This window comes from Phascolarctos cinereus, unplaced genomic scaffold, assembly GCF_003287225.1.
Source record: "Phascolarctos cinereus isolate Bilbo 61053 unplaced genomic scaffold, phaCin_HiC Scaffold_4;HRSCAF=312, whole genome shotgun sequence".
NCBI classification, from domain to species: Eukaryota; Metazoa; Chordata; class Mammalia; order Diprotodontia; family Phascolarctidae; genus Phascolarctos; species Phascolarctos cinereus.
In genome coordinates, this window is record NW_027555847.1 from 314109774 (window position 1) to 314132965 (window position 23192).

Sequence of the window (23192 nt, forward strand, 5' to 3'; positions counted from 1 at the left end):
TTATCAAGGAGATCAGTTGGATCAATAGAGTGAATAAACAGATAATGAGAAGATGCTCAGGAGTTTTGCTAGATGGGGAATATCATCATTGTCATTGTCATTGTTATCATCATCATGTATACAATGTCTCCAGTACCCGAAACAGCTCCAATATATAGCACAGTCTTGTATATAGAAAATGTTTAAGACACATTAGTTGAACTGAATTTAGCTTACTGTGGACTATGGTTAAGGAATAGAAAGAGGTGAAAGGCATGTTACTTGGCTCCAAGGAGATCCATTATCTCACTTCTAAAAGGCAATGGGTAAGGTGGATTGACAGTGTGGGAAAACAAATCTTCTTTCTAAGCAACAAATGAGTTGCATATGAATTAGCTCAAGGTACATGGATGGGAATAACTTAGAGGAAAAAATATTGTTGCAGGTAACATTGGATTGTTCAGGAATTTTTTTAAAAATACTTTATATTCAATTCAGTTGAATAGTAAACATTTATTAAAAACCTGTAACGTGCTTCTATGTGTTGTGCTAGACATTGGAAACACAAAGCCAAAAAAAAAAAAAGCTTCTGCTCCCAAGCAGCTTCATTCACTATGCTCAATATGGTAATATTGATATAGTCATAGGTATATAAAGTCATATGAATATATGTGTATTTATACATATACATGTACACACACACATATATACATACATACAGGTATTGGTACATTTGGCTGACCGAAATCTTAAAAAAAAAATGAAAATCTAACTAGGCAACTAAGTCTTAGAGTCTTCATTTCAACAATGTGTATTTTTCAGCTCTGATACATCTATCTCTGTGACAACGATGCAGAGAGTAGAATTTCAGTGACCTGATCAAGTTATGTGTTATAAACTGATAAATGGTCAAAGCATATGAAAGGCAGTCTTCAAAGGAAGAAATCCAAGCAATTCACATCCATATGAAAATATGCTTCAAATAACTAGAGAAATAGAAATTATAGCAACTCTGAGGTTCAACCTCACATCCATGTGATTGATAGAGAGGACAAAAGTGGAAAATGACAATTGTTGGAGGGACTTTGGGAAAATAGGCACATTAATTACACTTGGCAGAGCTGTGAATTAGCCCAGCTATTCTGGAAAGCAGTTTGGAATTATGCTCTCAGAGACTAAACTGTCCATCCCCTAACCTGGTGATATCACTACATTTCCTATACCTCTAAGAGAAAAAAGAAAGAAGGAAAAAGATCTACATGTACAAAAACATAGAGAGCCTCTTTTGAAAGAACTGGAACCAGTAGGGTGTCTAATTGGGGAATGGTTGAATAAATTATGGGATATAGATTTAACAGAATATTTTTGTACCATAAGAAATTGTGAAAAAGATTATTTCAGAGAAACCCGGGAAGACTTATATGAACTGATGCAAAGTGGAGTGGGCAGAACCAGGAGAATAATTTATGCCATAACAACAATAATGTAAACAAAACCAACTCTGGTCCATGTAGTGACTCTCCATGACTACAGAGTACTGATGATGAAGCATGGTATTCTACCTCCTTACAGAGAGGTGATGCAGAATGAGACATTTATATTTAGACGTGGCTAACGTGGTATTTTTTTTTTTGGAATATAAGTATTTGTTACAAGAATTTTTCTTTTCTTTTAATTTGGGATGGAGTGAGGAAGAAAGGTTGGGGGAAAGGGGATGGATTTTTTAAAAATTGTAAGATAACTGAGGGAAGGCCAGAAGGAGTGAATTATAGACAAGAAGAGCAGCTTTGGAAGTTACCCAATGGGTTTGTTATATACTTTCTTAAAAAGAGTAGAACTCTACATAATAGATTCAATTTTATGTACAATTCCTGTCCTTTGGATCAATAGCATATATTGGAAATGCACTTTTTATTTTATGTTTGTTAAGTTCAGAATTTTTTTGGGGGGCAATTGGGGTTAAGTGACTTACCCAGGGTCACACAGCTAGTAAGTGTCAAGTGTTTGGGCTGAGATAGATTTGAACTCAGGTCCTCCAGGGCCAGTGCTTTATCTACTGTGCCGCCTAGCTGCCCCAAGTTTAGAATTTTTTTAAGTGGAAAAAAAATCAGAAGAGACTTCAGGGAGAAAAGACACATGTACAAGTGAACTTCAGAGAGCACTGCATGACTGAATTTGAGGTTGGACTCTGCTGACTTGTCTATGCTTTTTATCCCAAAAGACACACTTGTGTAATGGAAAATGTGGTGGACTTGAAACAGAAAAGTTGGGATAACTTTCCCCTTGACATAGTCGTGCAACTTCAGTGAAGTCTCTGAATCTCTGTTCTTTTGTTTTTTTTTAAAAAAGTGGAGATAATAATCCCAATGATAACTCCTCCACTGAGTTGTTGTGAAGATCAGATGAAATAACGTGTGTCGGACATTACATAAATGTTATTTATTATCATTACCTGGATTTTTCATTTTGCCTTACATGGGTGGGCATTCTTAGGAAGCCATTCATTTTGCCTTCTTGCTGTTAATTATGCACTTGTTTCCTCAGGTGATGCTGTGATAATCTTTCCACCCCCACCTCCACCTTATTTTTTGAATGTTTCAACATCTACAGTGACAACACAGGACTCAGCATCGAACAGTTTGCCTCTGAGTGAGAACCCACCATCGTATTACAGTATTTTTAATTATAGGTAAGACTTTCCACTTTAATTTCTGGGAATGAAATGCTTAACTTACAATTCCGTAGCCTGCAGGATAATTTAAGGTTATTTAATTCACTTTACTGTATTTTTATTCTTACCGATTATATGGGGTATCCCAAAAGTCTTAGGGAAGTTTTAAGGTATTACAGGGCAGGTGGGTGGCACAGGTGAACAGAGTTCAGGGCTGAAGTCAGATTCATCTCCCTGAGTTCAAATTTGACCTCAGACACTTGTTAGTTGTGTGACCCTGGGCAAGTCACTTAACCCTGTTTGCCTCAGTTTCCTCATCTGTAAAATGAGCTGGAGAAGGAGATGGCAAACCACTCCAGTATCTTTGCCAAGAAAACCCCAAATGGGGTCATGGAGAGTTGGATGTGATTGAATAACAACAAAAGGCATTGCTTTTTAAAGAACTTAAGCCAGTGATGTCAGACTCAAATAAAAAATAGATCCTTGTTGGCTGTATATTAACTTAGGAAATTAACATTATGTGGTATTATATTTTTTAAAATTTATTTTGTTAAATATTTCCCAATTACATTTTAATCTGGCTTAGGTCTATGACAGCATTAGGATATAGCTTAACCATATCTGTCAAACATGTGGCTGAGGACCTGAGCCAAACTAAAATGTAATTGGGAAATATATACACATATGTATATATAACTTATATTTGTAATATATGTGATGAATATAACATTATAATATGTGTATAGATAACATGTGTGCAATGCATAATATCTGTAAATATTTTATACATACATGTATATATACATATATACACATCTGTATATATATGTATATAGCTTTAATAGCTTAAAATTGCATTAAGACTTTTGAGATACCCCTTACAAAAATTTAGGTATAGAACTGATTAATTTTCTTCTTATGCTATATATTTGTTTTTTAACTCTTTTTTTTTTTGAGGCAGTTGGGGTTAAGTGCCTTGACCAGGGTCAGACAGCTAGTAAGTGTCTAAGACTGGGTTTGAATTTAGGTCTTCCTGACTCCAGGGCCGATGCTGTACCACCTAGCTGCCTCTTCTTCTGCTATAGCTTGAATTTAGAAAGATTTGCCATCCTACGTCTCCCCCTCTAAAACTAAAACATTACTCTTACTTGTGCAATATTGCTTTTACTTGGGAAATCCAGTGTTTTATAAGTGTTGCTAGCTCGGTCCTCATTCCTGTGAATCAGGTACAATATCACTTATGGGAAACAGAGACAGAGAAACTTGCCTAACTTGAATGTGGTCACAGAACAAAAGGAAGAGTAGCAAAGTTAGGAGTAGAGACCACACACATCCAGCCTAGACCAGTGGTCTCTGCACTAACCCAATTTCCTGATTCCATTAGGCTTCCATCAGCAAAGGAAATAGGAGCAGAAACTGGCTCGTGCTTAAAGCACCTGGTCAGTTCAGCCTGCATCACTGCTGGTCACTCAGCCGGCCCCTCATGGGCCTAGCCTGACAAAGGAGAAGGGTCACTGCATGGATGGACTCAGAGTCGTGGTTCAGCTGCTCAGCGAGCCATGCAGGTTTATGTGGGTCTCCAATATGAAAAATTCTTTGTAGCTCTAGCAGCTGCATGTTAGTGGTGAGCCTTGTCTTAGCTGGCTGAAAAAAGGAAGTGGGAGCCTGGCTGGACCCTTTCACAAGGAGTTTTATTTGGTGAAATTCTTTTGCCTTATCTGTGGGCCTTGATTTCACTTGGTAGTAGTTTTTCCTTGAAAAAAAAAATTGCAGAGAAGGCTCATATGTGCATTGCAAGAGGATATTTTTTTTTTTCGGAGGGGAGGAATGGGATTGGATAAGGCTTTGAAAGGTGAACATTAACTGTATTTGGTTGGGCATGTTCACCTGTGAACCGAAGTGCCTCAAATTAAATCACTAATGAGCTGGTACTTGTTCTAACTTGTCGGTTGTCTAAGTGTCCATCATTATAATCCTGGACAGTATTAGCTATTTTTAAAAAGTTATTGTGATACCACCTGACCAGACTCTCAGCTCTCTCTGAATAGATTTGTTTGTTTTCATTGCTTCTTAGTTTTAGTGACTTTGTGTTATAGAAGTCACTTTTCCAAGAATAAAATAAGGTTAAAACAAACTGGTTCTTTTTCAGTCTCATTCATCCCTTTCCACACTGCTCAAGGTGGTCTTTAGTCTCCACTCTTCCTGGGGACTTCTTCAGAGTAGCTATAGTCTACCAACTCACCACTCTCCCTTTCCAAAGCCCCCATCATTGCTTTGCCTTCTCAAAACCTTCTTAGTTAGGATCACAGAATCCTAGGATTTAGAGCTGAAAGGAACTTTAGAGATCATCTAGTCCAATGCCCTCTTCTCATAGATTTAATCTCAAGTTAAATGACTTGCCCAGGGTCTTGTGGAGAAAAGGCCTCAAAGTCACCCACACCCTTGATGACAAATCCAGAATTGTTTCCATTATACTCTTCTTGGACTGAGGAACAGTGTGGCATAATTGTTAAAAAGATGACCTTGACTTTAGGAAGATTTCAAGTCTAGGTTCTGACATATACTGGTTGTATAACCTCATGCTCATGACTTAACTTCTCAGTGCTCTGGGCAAGAGGTATCAAACACAGCCTCAGGCCACACGTGGCCTACCTCTCCAACAGTACAGATTGTAGCAAAGGCTCATATGTGCACTGCAAGAGGGGCTTTCCTCACCTGGGAGTTCCTTATATCTATGAATTCACAGGTCTGGTCTTCATCGCTATTCTTGGATTGATCCATGAAATGCAGATTTGTCTTAACAAACTGTGTTGTGAAACACTTAATACTCCTTTCTTCAAACAGTCTAATTTTATAAGTGTTTATTGACTAACTACTCTGTGCGGGATACAGTGTTTAGTACTGGGAGTACGAATGTGGAAAGAATGTTATAGTTCTGCCCTGTTATATTTGCCTGATGACTTCTCTAGGGAGAAGAAATTAGGAATAAGCTTTTTTATTGGTCAGTCATTTTTCAGTTGTGTCTGACTCTTTGTGACCCTGTATGGGGTTTTCTTGACAAAGGTACTGCAGTGGTTTGCCATTTCCTTCTCCAGTTCATTTTACAGATGAAGAAACTGAGGCAAACGGGGTGAAGTAACTTGCCCAGGGTCACAGCTAGGAAGTGTCTGAGGCTGGATTTGAACTCAGGAAGAGGAGTCTTCCTGACTCCAGGCCTGGCACTCTATCCACTGCACCACCTAGCTGGAATAAACTTAGCTGGTGCAATTCAGAGGCAGCTCTGGACTGGACCACCACAGTTTGTGATTGTTAGTAATTCCTCTGATTTTTTTTTCTTTTTGGTGAGACAGTCGGGGTTAAATGACTTGCCCAGGGTCATACAGCTAGTAAGTGTCATGTGTGTACGACTGAATTTGAACTCAGGTCCTTCTGACTCCAAGCCTGGAGCTCTATCCACTGTGCCATCTAGCTGCCCCAATCCCTCTGATTCTAGTAAACACTGTGTGTGAGTTCAGAACATAGGCGTACCTAGAAGCATGGGTACACTGAGCCTGCTCTGTATACACCCCTCTGACTTGGGAGCTACCTGATCCTCTGACTGTGGTGGAAAGAGGGCTGGATTTGCAGTCAGAGGACTTGAATTTGAATTCTAGCTCTTCCACTTACAGCCTATGTGATCTAGCACAAGTTAATCAGTATCTCTCAGCCTTAGTTTCCTCATTGAAGAAAGGAGGTTGGATTCGACTATCTCCAAGGGCTCTTCTAACGCTTAATCCTTTGTTCTTGTTGCTCCAAACTGAAACAAACAACAGGGAACACCCAATGATGTCATATGGGGAAGAGACCCAAGACCAAAGGTACTGGCGCCAATGCCCATCAGCTTCACCTGGTCTCCTGGTACACATTCCATTCATTCTTTCCGTAATGCTAGCACATTCTCACCACTCTGTCTCTGTATGGGGGTGGTGTGGGTGCTGTTTTATTGCTTGGGTCATATAAGTTATGTGTGTCCAGATGGTTCTACGGCTCACAGTGGGGCCAGAATAGATATATCTAGTGTCTTCTCTTACCCTTTTCAAGGGAGACTGATCCCTGCCAGGAGAGAAAGCAGGAAGTTGGGGCCAGAGGGTGGCCGTTCTGTTCTTCTCAGAGAGAGGTGGTAGTGCTGGGTTAGAATTACATCTATCTGCTTCCTTAAATATTGTTAACCCAGGGGAAGCATTTGGGGCAGCTAGATGGCTCAGTGGATAGAGTGCTGGGCTTGGAGTCTGAAAGACTCATCTTCTTGGGTTCAAATCTGGCCTCAAACACTAACTAGCTCTGTGACCCTGAGCAAGTCACTTCACCCTCTTTGCCTCAGTTTCTTCATCTATAAAATGAGTTGGAGAAGGAAATGGCAAACCACTCCAGTATCTCTGCCAAGAAAACCCCAAATGGGGTCATGGAGAGTCAGACATGAAAGAAAAACCACGAGGAAAAGCAATTTTTTAGGTTCAAGCTAAGCTCCTGATCACTATCTCTTAATAGACAAGGAAGGCCCCAAGCTGTGTATCTAAGGCTTGACTCCCTTCCCTCCAGGTGCCAGTTCCACAATGAAAATACATAACAAATAGCAAACAGGCCCATCTACCCGAACAGGGTAGCAAACAGAAATCAGAGAAGGTACACAAAGGAGAATTTATACCAGACCATGCATACGGTGGATGAGCTCTTCCTTTGGGATCAAGATAACAGCTCAACCAAGAAAGGGAGAATCCCAGATCTGACCAAAATGAAATTCCCTGAAGTCTCTAGCATAGCAAGCACACTGGGAACAGGGACATGATGGAGACTGCCAACTCCTTTACAGGTTTTATTCTTTCCAGAGTCTTTGTCTCACCTTGGGGACATGTAGAGAGGTTAAAATAACACATCTCTCTTGAATCTAGAAGCCAGAAGAGCCCTTATCTCTTCTCTCTTTAGCCCTTATGGACTGCCTACTCCTCATTGAGGCACATTGAGTAATCTATCTCCACCAGTGAGGAGTGAGTCCCATACAATTAGCCCTTTGAGTCAAGGGTTATATTCACGATTTCTCTATGCCACCAAGCTATCATGTTTCCTTTCTTACTTTCTGATCTTCCTAAATAGTCCAACAAAAGTACCAATATAATCACACGGTCAGAGGAGCTGATCTTGTCTCAGCTGCTACCTACTGTGTGAGGGAAGTTAAAGGGAAGCCTGACTGAGTATGAGTCTATGAAGCAACATACAGCACCAAGGGACCCCAGCCTCCCTAATGTACTCCTTCAAAACATAACACCCTCAAGAAGCTTGCAATCTAATAGTGGATATGCAGTCTACTATGCACAAATGCAAGGCATAATGCAAGGTAGATTGTGAAAGGAGGAAAGGATAAATTAAGACAAAATGTTCTCAGAAAATACGTATGCAGAGGGAGAAAGCATTTTTAGCTAACGATATGAGAAAAGCTTCATGGAGTAGGTGGTACTTGCTGGGCCTTGAAGGAAGAGATAGAGTTCAGCAGGCAGAGCTAAGTGGGATGGAGGCCGTTCTTCTTGTGAGGTTTGGGAAACAGCCTGCAGGAATGCATAAAGGTGGGAGAAGACAGGGTAAGATCAATCAGGAGTCTGGTTTGGCTGCCACACAGAAGGCTTTATTGGAAATACAGTGAAACCAGGCTGTAATGGTAGGTTGGAGTCAGATTGTGGAGGACTTTAAATGCCACATGAAAGAGTTTATGTTCTATCCTAGAGGGAACCACTGACATTGTTTTTCTGTTGCTGTAATTTCATTTTTGTTTTTAGTAGAGGAGTACCCTGGGCAGGCTTGGGTGGAGGATGGATTGGAGAAAAGATAAACAAGAGCCTGGATGAGATGTGATGAAGGCTTCAATAAGGGTGGCGGTCATGAGGGAATAGGAGAAAAGGACAAAGATGAGATAAAATCAGCAGGACTTAACAACTGATTGGAAATGAAGGATGAAAGCAAGGAGAAAGTCAAAGGTTACTAAAAAATGTTGAGACTGAAGGGATGAAAGTAAAGAATCCTTCATCCAATTTAGTATTAATTCATTAAACTGGTAGATATAAGTAAACCATGTTCTTGGTACTGTACTAGGCACTAATGGGGATATAAAAGAATTAAAAGATAAGGTCATTGCCCTCCGGGAATTTACACACTGAGTTTAAGTAGAAAGATGCAGAGCACAAGAAGCCATAACATAACCATACAGGATAGAATGTGATTAAGTCTTAAATGGGTGGTACAGACAATGTGCCCTACATCAATATGGTGACCTTATTTTTGAGTAGAAAAAATGGAGACAACGTAGTCTGAGAAAGGCTATTTCTTTGGAAAAATTTTGTTAAAGAACATTTCCTATTATTGAAATTGGACCAGTCCTAGAAGTCAAAAGATGTATAATCATAATTATAGAGCCTCTTGCAGAAAGTTGGACTTGAGCTAGGCCCTAGATCAAAAAACATAACATTTGTTAAGTGCTCAGCAACAGTGCTTGGCATTTAGTAAATGCTTGTTTTCTTCCTTCCTTACCTAAAGGATTAGGTCAGATAAAGGAAGATCAGTAACTGGGAGAATAGTGGGATTAGTAGCAGAAAAAGGAAACTGGGAAGTGGAAAGTTTGGTTTTGGGGCAGCTAGTGGTGCAATGGATAGAACACTGGCCTTGAAGTCAGGAGGACCTGAGTTCAAATCCAGCCTCAGACCAAACACTTGGCACTTACTAGCTGTGTGACCCTGGGCAAGTCACTTAACCCCAATTGCCTAAAAAAAATAAAATTAAAAAAATGCTCCACTCATTCCTATGTTCTCTGGTATTCCTATGTTCTCTCTTGAAGAGTTTCAAGAAGGAAGAGGTGTCTGCAGAGTCAAATGCTGCATAGAAGTCTAACTTTATTCATTCATTATTCCCCCAAAAGGTCCCCAGTCCTGGTGCTTTTGCTTAGGCCTATGTAAGACACTCTGCTAGGCACCAAGGAAGCATTAAGATAAGTAAACAAAAGGCCCTTGTGTTCAGGTAGCTCACTTTCTAGGAGAGGGAGCCATAAGGTGTACACACATGTTGATTTGACAGTCCTTAGGCTAAGCTCACAGATTTAGAGTTGGACCCAGGTCTAACCAGGTCATCGAGTCCAATCTCTCCATTTTATGAACAAGAAAACTGAAGTCCAGAGAGTAAGGTGAGTAGGCCAATGTCATACATTTAGCAAGTAACAAAGTTGGGGTCTGAACCCATGTCTTCTGACTCCAATTCTAGTGTCCTTTCCATTATGCCAACCCTAGAGCACATAGTTGAAGCTGTGAGACAGATTAGCTCATGTACAGAAAGAGGAGAGCTAGAAAAAGAGCACAGGTTTTTTCCTGACATCTGGAATGTCTTCTCCTACATCTCTGACAATGAAAATTCAAATCCTAACCATCCATCCCAACCTAAATGATACCTCTTCCAGCACCTAGAGACATACCTAGGAGATTCAGTGGATAGAGCACTGGACCTAGAGTCAGGAAGACCTAAATTCAAATGCGGGCTCCAGACACTTCCAGACAAATCCTGACATTTCCTAGCTGTAGGACCCTGGATAAGTCATGTAACCTCTGCCTCAGTTTCCCCAACTATAAAATGGGAATCATAATAGCCACTACCTTCCAGTGTTATTGTGAGGATCACATGAGATGATATTTGTAAAGTGCTTAGTCCAGTGCTAAGGGACCTTTAGATCCCAGACAAAATCTCACCCTCTCCAAGAAGCCCTTCGTGATCTCCGTTAACGTAAGAGACTTCCCTCGGCTGATTATCCCAAATTTATTCTGTCTGTATCTTGTTCGTACATGGATCTTTGCATGATGTCTCTCACATTAGATTATTGAGAGCAGGGACTGCCTTTTGTTTTTCTTTGTATCCCCAGCACTAAGCCCAGTGCCTGGCACATAGTAGGCTCTTAAGACATGTTTATTGATAGACTCACTGATCATTTCCCTTGGGCTGATCTTGAGCAGTCTGACAACATTACTCTCCAGTTTAGGCATGCTGCCTCCCCGTATCCTGCCCCTACTTTCCCCCTCCTTGCGCAGCCACTAGCTCACTCCCAGCCCTCCCTGGGGAAGAAGTAGAAGGGCAGAGTGAATGGGACATTCAACTCTCATTAATGGGTTGGACAGGATGGTCGCTGAGCTCTCTTCCATTTCTGAATTTTCTGATTTTCTGACTGTCCAAAAGTAGGATGAGCTGCTTGGAAAGATAATGAATTCTCCTTGATAGAGATGTTTACACAGAGGCTTCATGACTACTTAGATCACTGTAGAGGGAATTTTTTTTTTTGCAGGCATGTGTTGGAGTAGAAGGCCTTTGAGAGCTATAATTCTGTGCCTTCATGTAGTTTAAAAAATGTCCTTCTCTTTCTCTCACACTTTTTCTTCCTCTTTTTAATAGGACCCAAGTTCCTGAGATTCAAGGAGCAGTCTCTTATAGAGATCCTGAATCTATATATACAATATCTGGAACTAATTTATCTTCAGAGACATCACCTGCCTCACATATTACATCTGAATTACCTCCCAGATATGAAGAAAAAGAAACCGTGAATGTTGATCATCCAACCTCTTCTGCTTCCTCTTCTTCCTCTTCTCAACCTTCTTCATCATGAACTATGAACTGAGTTCACTCTCCTAAGTTCTTGTTTATGTCTGATCACACATTTATTTAATTTGTTTTATAATAAAAACATACAACAACACATGGTTATGCTTTATTTTTCATAGTCAGTCAACAACTTTTCTTGAGGATAGACCAAGGTTGGTAAGCACTGGTTCTTTGGAGTGGGGTGCTCCAAAGTTCAACTAATAGCAGCCTTGGCTAATGGTTAACATGCTCACTTATGGCTCCAACGTCAGTAACTGCTGTGGAAAAGAAATAGGAACATGACCACTGTCTAATCTTCCTGGGTGCAGCTTTTATAAACAAGACAACTAGGGAAACTTCATCCTGTGACAGTTACAAACATGCTGTCACACTGGGGTCTAGCTGGAATGCAAGCCTTAGGGACCATGCTGTGAGATCAGTGCATAGGTTCATCTGGTTTTAAAAGAGCCTTTGGGTACTTCTCTAACTGGATCCCTTTGGAGGAGATCCTAAGCAAATTCTGCTCTATAGTGTTATAGTGAGGTCTGGAAGCATACTTGTATCACATATATAATTATTTATCAAGAGGCATGTCATTGAGAAGCAACCATGGGGACAGACAATTGGCTTTGAAACCGGGAAGACTGGGGTTCAGGTTCTCCTGATGTATATTGGCTGTTTGCCCCTCCGGTGAGTGGAATGTTCTTAACCTCCCAGTTCCTGGGCAATTAGCTAAGAATAAGTTGCAGGGAAGGTTCTGACCTGTTTTGTTAGAGGGAGTTCCCTTACCAATGAAATCACAGTTCTAATTAATCCCTGTTTCTAATTATGTACATAGATATAGGATGGGGTTTTTTTTTCCCTAAAAGGATACTTGCTGAACAAAAAATATTTGTATCAGCCGACAAAGCACAATTAATTAGGGTGATTATAGATATACATCTGAATAAATAACTATGAATAATGAATGAATGGCCCGAGGTTAAGTGCTCCCAACCTGAAAGAAATCAATTGTACACTTTAGTGGAGTAAAACTTTGAACTGTTTAAGTCCAGGCCATCAGATAATCCCCACGAAAATGAGTATTAATGGGCAGTTCAGCTGCCCAAGGCAAACCAGAAGGATTTGAATGCTTCAGTAGTTTGGCGAGGCACTCACTGACTTCTTGGGCTGGGCTGCTTCTGCAAGGCTCAGCTATTTTGTAGCTGGACATTCGTTGGGTTGAGCAGCTCAGAAAAATCGGCTGCTTTTCCTGGAAGGTGAATTCTTCATGTTGGGTAATTAGAACAAAGGGTAGATTTTCTCCAGTTCTTTCTGGCTTTATCTATTTAAAATTCTAAGTTAAGCAGCAGCTGCTAAGTAGGTTTCTATGGGAAAATGTTGGATGCTGAAAAATACTAAAAAACCAAATAACGCATTTTCATAGGCTGTTGACACTTTAGACATGTGAGTGAAATTATGTTACTCTTATGTTCTAATAACCTCTAAGGAAGCTGCCCTAAATGCTTAGGTTTGGCCTTGACCTTCTGGAAATCGACTCCACTGTCTAGAGCTTCAGCTGTAACTAATATTTTGTAGATGTGATATCAGGTGTGAATTGGGGTGATGAGTAAATCCGCACCTGGGATGCACTGGGTCCATCTTTCCCTTTGTTTATCTAGTAAACACATTACACTGTTACTTGCCCAACTCTACTCCCTCCTCCCAGTAGAATATATAAGCCCTTTGAGGGCAGGGACAATCTCTCTTCTGCATTTGCATACCTAGTACTTAGGAGAGTGTTTGGCACATAATAAATACTTGATAAATGCTCATTAATGATAATGATGATACTCCAATCTGAAACAGCTCTTTTGCCAAGTGGATTCATCTCCTTATATTAAGCCACAATATGATGTATTCTTTGTAAGATATGTTGCCAATGCACAAGAATGGCCTTTTGGAAAATCTGTCTGGTAGAATGAGCAAAGATACCAATCTCTCTACACAGCAAGTTGCCATCAGCTTCATATTGAGTCAGTCATTCTCTTGCCCTTCCTGTCTTTGAGATCTGGATGCCTGATTCCCTGCAGAATACACTCAACCATTCTCACAGAGGGTGTAGGTGAAGTGGTTCAGAGAACAACTAAAGGCTTCCCTGGAGCAAAAATAATGATGGGAGTCGATAAACTTCCAACTTCCTTGTCTTTCTCATCAGGTCCTTCCCTGATGACAACAATTCCTGGCTATGGATGATCAGGAAAGTCCTTTATCCAAAAATATAACATAGAGAATGCAAGGTCTTAAACCAACTTTCCTCCTAGCTTGCATTCTCCACTGTAAGTCTTCAAAGGGAAATTTATGCAATTCAACAAATTGTAGGAAAACCAAACCAATCTTCTCAGCCAGGCAGGTCTCTTCCTTGCTTTATCCCCAACATGAATAATTGTGGGCTAATTGAAAAAGCTGATGGGTAGCAAGAGAAAAGGAATTGTTAACTGAGTGGAATTGGAAGCCTTTATCTAAACTGACTGGCGTGTACGAGTTGTGTGTTTGTATGTGTGTGAGTGTGTCTATGTGTGTGGGGGGGTGTATGGGATTGGGCAGTAGTATCTGGGTGAGTGCTTTATTCTGAGATTGCTAGAATGCTGAAGCAAGTATCCAGATTTTGACAGGTCATATTTGATTTGTAGAAAGGCAGATGGGACAAAATGTTGATTTGGTTGAAATGTCTTGGTCTTAGCCTGCTATCTAAGGGCCTCCACAATCTGGTTCCAAAGCTGCCTTTTAAGCCTTATTTATTTAAGCCTCATTTCCTTTTGCATAGCCTAGATTTAGCCATATTCTAGCTATTTCCCAATTTCCTTCAGCACCTCCCAGCCTCTTGGCCATGGCGCCATCCACTTCACTCCCATACCCGAAATGTATTTCTTCCTCTAATCTCCCGGTTGCAATCCATCCCTGTTCTTCAAAGCTTAATTCAGGTGAAATATCCTTCTCTGATCCTTAAGCTGAAAGTGATATATCTCACTGATGAAGATGGGATCTGGACCCCAAAAAGGAAAAACCTGAAAGTCTCCACTATGTCACTCATGGATTCCCTTGCATTACACTCATCTACATATGTGTTACATGTCGTAGATTATATGGGCCCCCAGGAGACTATAAGGGCAGGAACTCTGTTGTTCATCTCTGTGAGCATATATGGAAAGAAATGTGGGCAGAGTGTCAGAAACACAGGACAAAGGTTTTCAATTCCATCTTGCCTTTTCCGATGTTGCTAAGTGCCTCCATTAGGTTTATTGAAACTTCAGGGTAATTTCTATGGCCTTGCCAAGGTGTACTAGAGTCAGATTTTACTAGCTCCTGAGAGTCAATCATTAAAGTGTGAGTAGTTACACTTTGGAAATCAGCAAATGCTGTGAATCAGGGCTTGAATTATTGACTTTTTTTTAGATGAGAAAGTGATGGGAAAATGTTAATAAAGAAGATTAAAGAATATTATGGATATTTTTTTCTTCAGGAGAGCCAGTTGTTAAACATTTACCAGCACACCTTAGCCTTGAAGCTAGTAGCCAAGGTCATGATTGAAGTTGAAATAGACTTCTTGTTGTTGTTGTGCACTAGTTTCAGTCGTGTCCATCTCTTTGTGACCCTGTTTGGGGTTTTCTTGGCAAAGATACTGGAGTGGTTTGCCATTTCCTTCTCTGGCTCATTTGACAGATGAGGAAACTGAAGCAAACAGTGACTCACTCAGGGTCACGCAGATAGTAAATTTCTAAGACTGGATTTGAGTTCATGAATATGAATCTTCCTGACTCCTGGCCCAGCACTCAGTTTGCTGAGTCACCTAGCTGCCCTTGAAAAAGACTTACCCCAACCTAAATATCAGGGTGCCTTAGGACTCCCTTTGGGGGTGGAAAATGTTGACAGGAAAAAAACAGCAACAGGGGCAGGTAGGTTGCACAGCGGATAGAGCACTGGCCCTAGAGTCAGGAGGACCTGAGTTCAAATCTGGCCTCAGGCACATAATACTCACTACCTGTGTGACCTTGGGCAAGTCACTTAACCTCATTGCCTAGCAAAAAAAAAAAAGAAGGAAAAAACAACAATGACAACAATCAGATCTTGACCAGAAGGAAATATTTCTATTTCTCAGCATCCAAAAGTGTTTTATTTTGATTTGTTTCACAGAAGGACAACAAGCCAAGATTTTGAGAAAGTATTTTGCCTCAGTGGCAGAAGAAAGATACAGCAGATGACAGCAACAGCATGGAAGAGAAGCAGTAAGTGGCAATTTCTTCGGTGTTCCCTGGGGGACTAACCCCTAGGAGCATGAATTGTTCAAGTAATTTCTTCCCCACTGGCAGCATAAGAATTTGAGGGAGGTTGTGCTCCTTTGTATATCAGTTCTTTCTCCCTTGTTATTTCTTTCCTTGTTCTTCCCTAATTAAAAACTTTTCAGTTTCAATTATGATTTCTGGTCTGTTGCTAGAGGATGCCCGGGAGGGAGGTGGGAGTCCTAATTGTACAATGACGATTCTCCTAAATGCTTCACACTGCACAGTGGTTTAGGGAAGGGTTCCTGGGACCCATGCTGCATGTAGTAGGTCTCTACCCGTTTGAATTTAATTGAACTAGCTATGAGAAAACTTGGGCCTTAGCTCAAGATTTGATGATAACAATTCCTAAGTGGTTCTTAACCTTTTGACTATGAGGGTATGTTTTTAACAACAACAACAAAATTTTGGGGGGACTTCTTCAAGAGAATAGTTACTATACTACTAGTAGCCATTGTTTGAGAAAATACAGGACAAAAAGACAATAAATTTAGTGATACTTTTAAATAAATTTGCGTTTGATTATTTGTGACCTCAAAAGAAAAGACCTTCATTCCAAAAAGATAGAAAAAATGTCTATTTTTGTTCATTATAGTGGAAATTTTCTATTTTTTCTAGTAGCAGTAGTAGTAGCAGTAATATGATAATAATAACAAATGACAATAATAGCTAGAATTTGTATAGCTCTTTAGGATTTACAATGTGCTTTACATATATTATGTTTTTGGTCCTCACAATGACCCTAAGAGGTAAGTGCTATTATTATCACCATTTTACTGTCAAGGAAACTGAGGCTGAGAGAAAGAAGTTAAGTGACTTGCCTGGAGTCACACAGCTGGAAAGCTTCTGAGGTCAAAGTCAAACTGGTTTTCTGGATTCCAAGTCCAGCACTCCATCCATTGCTCAGAAATCAAATGAGTGAATAATACCCACTTTGCCACCCCTGCTAAATGAAGTGATGATAACATAAAACCATCTATACAAAAGCTCTTAAAATCACACAGACTAACTCATTGGAACTAAATTAGCCAATCTATCAACAAGAATTTTTGTAGGGTGTACCACGGTGCCACGTACTGCCCTAGAATTGGTGATACAAAAATAAAAACGCTTTTGCTCTCCATAAGCTGTCAAATAAAGATCAAATGACTATCTTTGGAACACATATGAATTCATAGCCATATTGCAATACTTGAAGGCCTCCTGGGATTCACGATCAACGGGTTAGGGCACGCTAGGGTTTGCTTTTTAACTTTATCAATCATTCAACATTTATTAAGCTTCTACTCTATGTCAGGTGCTGTGATACGCTCTGGGGTTACGAAGAAGCAAAAGACAGTCCCTACCCTTAAGGAGCCCACAGTCCAATGAGGGAGATGACATGCAAAGAAATATACACAAAGCAAGCTATAGACGGGATAAATAGGAGATAATTAACAGAGAGAAGATGGTAGAATTAAAAGGGGCTGGGGAAGGCTTCCTGTAGGAGGTGGAATTTTATCTGGAACTTAAAGGAAGCCAGGGAAGTCAGTAGCCAGAGACAAGGAAGGAGAGCATTCCAAACATGGGGGACAAGCCAGAGAAAATGCCCAGAGCCCAGAGCCCAGAGATGAAGGGTCTTATTTGTGGAGCAGTCACGAGGCCTGGCTCACTGGATCAAAGAGTATGTGTGGGGGAGTAAGGCATAAGAAGCCTGGCAAGGTAGCAGGGGGCTAGGTTAGGAAGGGCTTTGATCCTGGAGGAGGGAGGGGGCCACTGGAGTCTATTGAGTAGAGGGATGACATGACTGGACCTGTGCTTTGCTGATGTTGTTTAGTTATTTCAGTCATGTCCAAGTCCTTGTGACCTCACTTAGGGTTTTCTGGTCAGAGATACTGGAGTAGTTTGCCATTTCCTTCTCCAGCTCATTTTACAGGTGGAGAAACTGAGGCAAACAGGGCTAAATGACTTGCCCAAGGTCACGTGGCTAGTCAGTGTCTGAGGCTGGACTTGAATTCATGAAGATGAGTCTTCCTGATTCCAAATCCTGGTCTCTATCCACTGGGCCACCTGGTTGCCCTTCCTTAAAGATTTAGGGAGTTATAAATTCATGTGACTTTATGCTAGTCATTCAAGAAATGCTTTATGCTATTGGACAGTCCTCTTTTAAAGCCAAATCCTAGGGAAGATCAATACCAGCTAGTTGTTCAGTCATTTTTAGTCATGTCTGACTCTTTGTGACCCCATGTGGGGTTTTCTTGGCAAATATACTGCAGTGGTTTGCCATTTCCTTCTCCAGCTTATTTTACGGATGAGGAAACTGAGGCAAACAGAGTTAAGTGACTTGCCCAGGGTCACATAACTAGTAAGTATCTAAAGTCAGATTTGAACTCAGGATGATGAGTCTTCCTTGCTCCTGGCCCAACACTATCTATTGGGCTTTAGGACTTTAGGAAAATCTCAATGGAGGATGGAATGGTTAAGGAGAGACAGCATAAAGTGATCACCCTAGCCATGGCTCCAGATCCGCTAACACTTCCAAGGCCCATTTGTGTCAAATGAGATCTGTCTCACCTGGAAAAACTACTGATTATATCAGGACCCTCCCGTGACTTCTGAGGCTCCAGGGAGTTTTCAGGCGCAGGAAACAATGAGACACATTCCAAGAGTGGGGAATTTCCTTTGGGGGAGAGACAGGTGGTATGTGAGCTGAGAGTGTATGGGGATTGTGCCCTTGGGGAAAAGTCACTTCTGACTGTTGGTGGGGAACCATGCATGGTGTGTTTTGTTTCTTTCCTGAGTTTTCCTGTGTTCTGGCCTGTGGCTGCATACTTGAGATTCCTGTAAGTATTGTACATGCTGGCACCAGGCTGTGCACTTGACATAAGGTCCCATCTGTGCCTGAGTTCATCCGTAGGTGGAGGTCCTCCTGTATCTCCTCCTAATAAGGGATGCTTCATGTGTATTGGGAGGTGGCGGGGGGAGAGGTGATGTTGCTGTAGCATGTGGTTGTACTTGAAAGTGGAGTCTGTTCCTCTGCCAAAGTGACCTCATCTAGGACCTCCCAGAGGCCAGGAAAGAGTTTTTTTTTTTTATCTTGAGCACAGCACTGTCAGTGATAAATACATTTTTTTGTTTGCTTGTTTGTTTTTGGTGGAGTGGAAAAGAGATGCCAACTCAAGAGAGAAGAGGCAACCTCGAATCATGAAGAGTCTTGAGCTTTAAGAGTCTCAAGGCCCGGGTTTGTGTCCCGGCTCTCCCATTTACCAGCTCTGATATTGTCTTGGACCAGGCTTCCCACTTCTCTGGGACTGGTGTCCTCACATGTCCGAGTTGGACTAATTGCTCCCCCTAGTTTCCTTCCACTAACTCTAAGAGTATACGCACATATTTACAAAACAGAGAATGGGAGCAGCTAAGTAAGATGAGGAAGAAAACATCTAGGGCCCAAAGGGAACAAAAGTAATGGAGATCCAGAAGACACTAAGAGGGGAATAATTATTTCTTTGAATATGGTCCAAATAGGCTTTTCCAGAAAATTCTGAAATAGTGAGGACTCCCTGCTATGAAAATGTGGGTTTCATGAATGACTCCACATTTCTACCAAGTATATAGATAGAAGAAAATTTCATTTCCAAAAGAAATCTAATCATTCCTGGAAGGATTTCTAAGGGTCATTTTCACAGAACCACAAAGGTGGAAGGGATATGGTGAGGTCATCTGTCCCAGTCTCCTGCTGGGTGCTTATCTTGCTCAGAGATTGCTGATACAATCAGGAAATAGTCTTCTTAACCTCTGGCTGCTACCTTAGCCCTCTCTGTGCTGTCTTCTCTGGAGAAAGCATCTACTTTCTTTCCCTAAATCCTTCAGATACTAAACCACCCCCTCAGATTTTCTTTCTTTAGAGTAAAATCTTAACTTCCTTATGTCAATGTCCATGGTAGGAGAATTAATATTATCTTTTCTGCCCTGTGACAGTTTCTCTAAAGTTGTCATTTCTACCTCTGTTCTTTCTTCCATTAAAGAGTAAGCTTGGTGTAGGAAAGAACACTGACCTGGGATTGAGGAGTCCTGGGTTCTAGTCTTAAGATCTGCCCTTCGCTGCCTGTAAGAACTTTTGGCAAATCACTCTCCTTACTTAGCCTTGGTTCCATCATCCGTAAGCTAGGTAGTACAGTGGCTAGAATGTCAGGTTTGAAGTTATGAAAACTTGAATTCAAATCTGGCCTTAGACACTTATAAGCTGTGTGACCCTGGGCAAGTCATTTCACCCAGTTGGTCTCAGTTTCCTCATCTGTCAAATAAGCTGGAGAAGGAAATGACAAACCACTGCAGCGGTTTGAAAGAAAACCCTAGATAGGGTCATGAAGAGTCAGACACTACTGAGCAATGAAATAATACTGCTGCATTTTCCAGCAGAAAGTGGCCAAAAGTGTGGCACCCCAACTTGCAAAGCAGGTCCCTCTGGCACTGTCTATTTGTTGATAGTCCAATTTTTCAAATTCATATTTGATGCATTAATCCTCTCTTTTTCTATTTTGATAGTTTATGATTGTAAGGATATGATTTTCTGCTTTAGCTGCCACTCAGAAATTTTGGTATGTTGTTCCATCATTATCATTGCCTTTCACATAGTTATTGTTTTTAGGATTTCTTCTTTGACTCATTCATTATTTAAGATTTCATTGTTAAGTCTCTACTTGCATCTGTATCTTTTGTTTGTGGTCCCCCAGAGATGTCTACCCCAAGTTCATGGCATTATATTTGTCTCTACCTTCTAAAACCATAACTTTCAAGCCCCCGTTGGTGTGTTTACCTTTAGTAGTAAAAAGTATTACTACATAGAAAAGTAGTAGTATGCAGTTTGTTAGATGCAAAGGCATTTAACGAAATTACATGAAGTTGTAAGAAGGAAAAGTAAGAAAACATACCTTACACAATGTGCCTCGGGTTGACTCTTCCATAGATATCTACAATATCAACGAGAAGAATAGAGATGCATAGAAAACACTGCTCTTATGAATGGCTGGGGGGTGGGGCACTGTCTTCACTGCTCTTCCAGACGATGCTCTGGTAGATGCATAATCTTTGCCAGACATGGCTTGCCTGCTCACCATTCACTAGGCACACCTCAACTGCCTCCAGCTTCTGACTCAGTTGAAATCCTTGGTTATCTCTTCTTAGAGTGAAAAGCAGGTGCTGCTGCAGTCTTTTAGCTTATAGCCCATTGGCTTTTTCTTGCTCCATTGCTTTTAGAAAAAGCTGAAACCCTTTTCATAGACCAGCAACAATTCATTCCTACGGAAAACAACAAAACAAAACAAAAATCCCTTCTTGGCTTTTTCCTCCCTCAAAGAGTGAACACCTGCCTCGGTGGCTGCCTTTACTGGTTCCTGGGGTTAGGAACACTTGGGTTAAAATCCTGCTTCAGCCAATTACTGTCTGTGTAACTCTGGTCAGGTCACTGAACTCTTCAGGCCCTCAGTCCCTCTCCGTAAAATGAGGGGGCTGGACAAGATGACCTTTAGGCTCCTTCTTGCTCTGAATCTATGATTCTGTGATCTCCCCAGAAAGGTACTCTCAGGCCCAGATGTGGAGCTGGCCGGAACACAGACTAGAGATCCCTAGCTAAGTTTGTAGTGTCTTCAGGCTCAGCTACAATTGTCTTGTCTTTCTACTTAATTTGAGTTGCTGGGCTTGGGGTCTCTCAAGTGGGAGGCCTCACTTTAGCTTACAAGGAACATCCCCTATACCGCCTAGTTTTAATCTCTGAAGGTTTGGCTATAAGCCACTTAAAGCTATCTGCCTAATAGCTTTAGGTTCCTGGCTCCAATTTTCTACCTCCAAGCCTCTTCTGCTCTCCCATGTAGATGAGAGGGTAAGGAAAAGGCACGGGGACAAAACTAAGACATTGTCAGTTATATGCAAATGTAGCCCACCAGAGCCTCAAGGGGGCTTTGAGGGCCCCCTGACAAAGTACACAGACCATTTTTGAAGGAGAAAACGTATTGTTAATAATCACTTAGTAATTGTTCTCTGTAATCATCTGGGCAGCAAGGTGATACAGTAGATAGAGCTCTGGGTCTAGAATCAGGAAGCTCTGAGTTCAAATCTAGACTCAGATACTTAATCAGTCACTTAATCTCTGTTTGTCTCAGTTTCCTCATCTGTAAAATGAGGATAATAGTAGCATCTACTTTCCAGAGTTGTTGTGAGGATCAAATGAGATAATATTTGTTAAGTGCTTAGCCCAGTGCCCAACACATAGTAGGCACTATATAAATGCCTGCGCCTTTCCTCCTTTCTTCTGCCCTGACCCCCAGTCTAATACAACAGAGGCTGAACTATGATTTCATTGGTATAGGGAACTCCTGGATAAGGAAGCTCTACCAATGCAGGTTGGTACTTTCTCTTTAATTTATAAGATTAGAACATTGCCTAAAGTCTGAGAAGTTAAGTCAATCAATAATCAGTCAATCGATATTTATTATTATTAATATTACTTAAATAATAATAATGATTATTACTATGTGCCAGGCACTGTGCCAAGTGCTGGGAATACAAACAGAGACAAAAGACAGTCCCTGTCCTCAAAGAGCTCACAATCTAATGAGGGGAGACAATAAGCAAACACACATACACAAAGGAGCTCTATGCAAGATAAAAAGGAAAGAATTAACAGAGGGAAGGCACTGGAATTTGATTTATGACACCCTAGATGCCAGCTGCTGCAGCCAGGATGGGGGAGCTGATTCTCTGTGCTAGGAGGTCCTAGACATGACAGATTTTCTTTTGGTCTTCATTTCCCATGACCTTTGGGGAATGGGGCAAGAAATTCAGAAATGGGATGACACTCTGATGTGGAAAGCTGGGAGGAGGCTTTGAGAGACTTGCACTGGGTATTCCTTAAGATCCCTTACTGATCTTCTTACAATTTTGTTACGTTCAATAAACCTTATGGTTTCCCAAAGAGGATTGCCTGTGTAATAAAAACATAAAAGGCGCATGACCGACATGAAGTCCCAGCCAAATGGGGCTGAGGCTCTAGGGGTGGCGAACCTGTGACCTCAAGGCCACATGTTGCCCTCTAGGTCCTCAAGTGCAGCCCTTTGATTGAATCCAAACTTCACAGAACAAATCTCCTTAATAAAAGGATTTGTTCTGTAGAACTTGGACTCCATCAAAAGGCCACACCCAAGGACTTAGAGGGTCACATGTGGCCTCTAGGCCACAGGTTCCCAATCCCTGCTCTAGACTCACAGTTGTTGTTTTACAGTTTTCCTATAGTTTAGATTTGTATTTAGTTTAGGTTTTTTTTTTTTATCTGAAATTCAGAGCCTTGGCCAGTGAGGGCTTTCTTTCTGCTTAGAGCCTTTCCAGTCTCTGAAGTTTAGAAGTTTTCAATGGTTATGGCATAAAAAAGATCTCCCTCATTGGCCAATTACCGTGTTAATGCTGCACCCTGTTTCCTGCAGGCTTGCAGAAAACAGACATAAGTTAAATGCAAGGCCGTTGTTGCTTCTGCAGCATTTAACGTTACTACTTGGAAAATTCACCAAGTGATAGAGAAAATTTTTAAAAATCAGAATACTCAATATATGCAT

General features: G+C 41.0%; 1 protein-coding gene across 2 annotated transcripts in view; it reads left to right on the forward strand.

Moving 5' to 3' along the window:
* Window positions 1-15662, forward strand: part of TMEM171 (transmembrane protein 171) — a 29593-nt gene extending 13931 nt beyond the window's left edge. The window contains exons 3-4 of one of the 2 annotated variants that reach the window (XM_020998477.2): window positions 2524-2668; window positions 15464-15662. In XM_020998477.2, coding sequence (XP_020854136.1) covers window positions 2524-2668; window positions 15464-15593 — 275 coding nt within the window. In that variant the 3' untranslated portion in view covers window positions 15594-15662. Of the gene's footprint in view, window positions 1-2523; window positions 2669-11101; window positions 11406-15463 lie in introns of those variants that run through there. The other variant, XM_020998476.2, reaches the window with a different exon arrangement.
* The last annotated feature ends 7530 nt before the right edge of the window (window positions 15663-23192 follow it).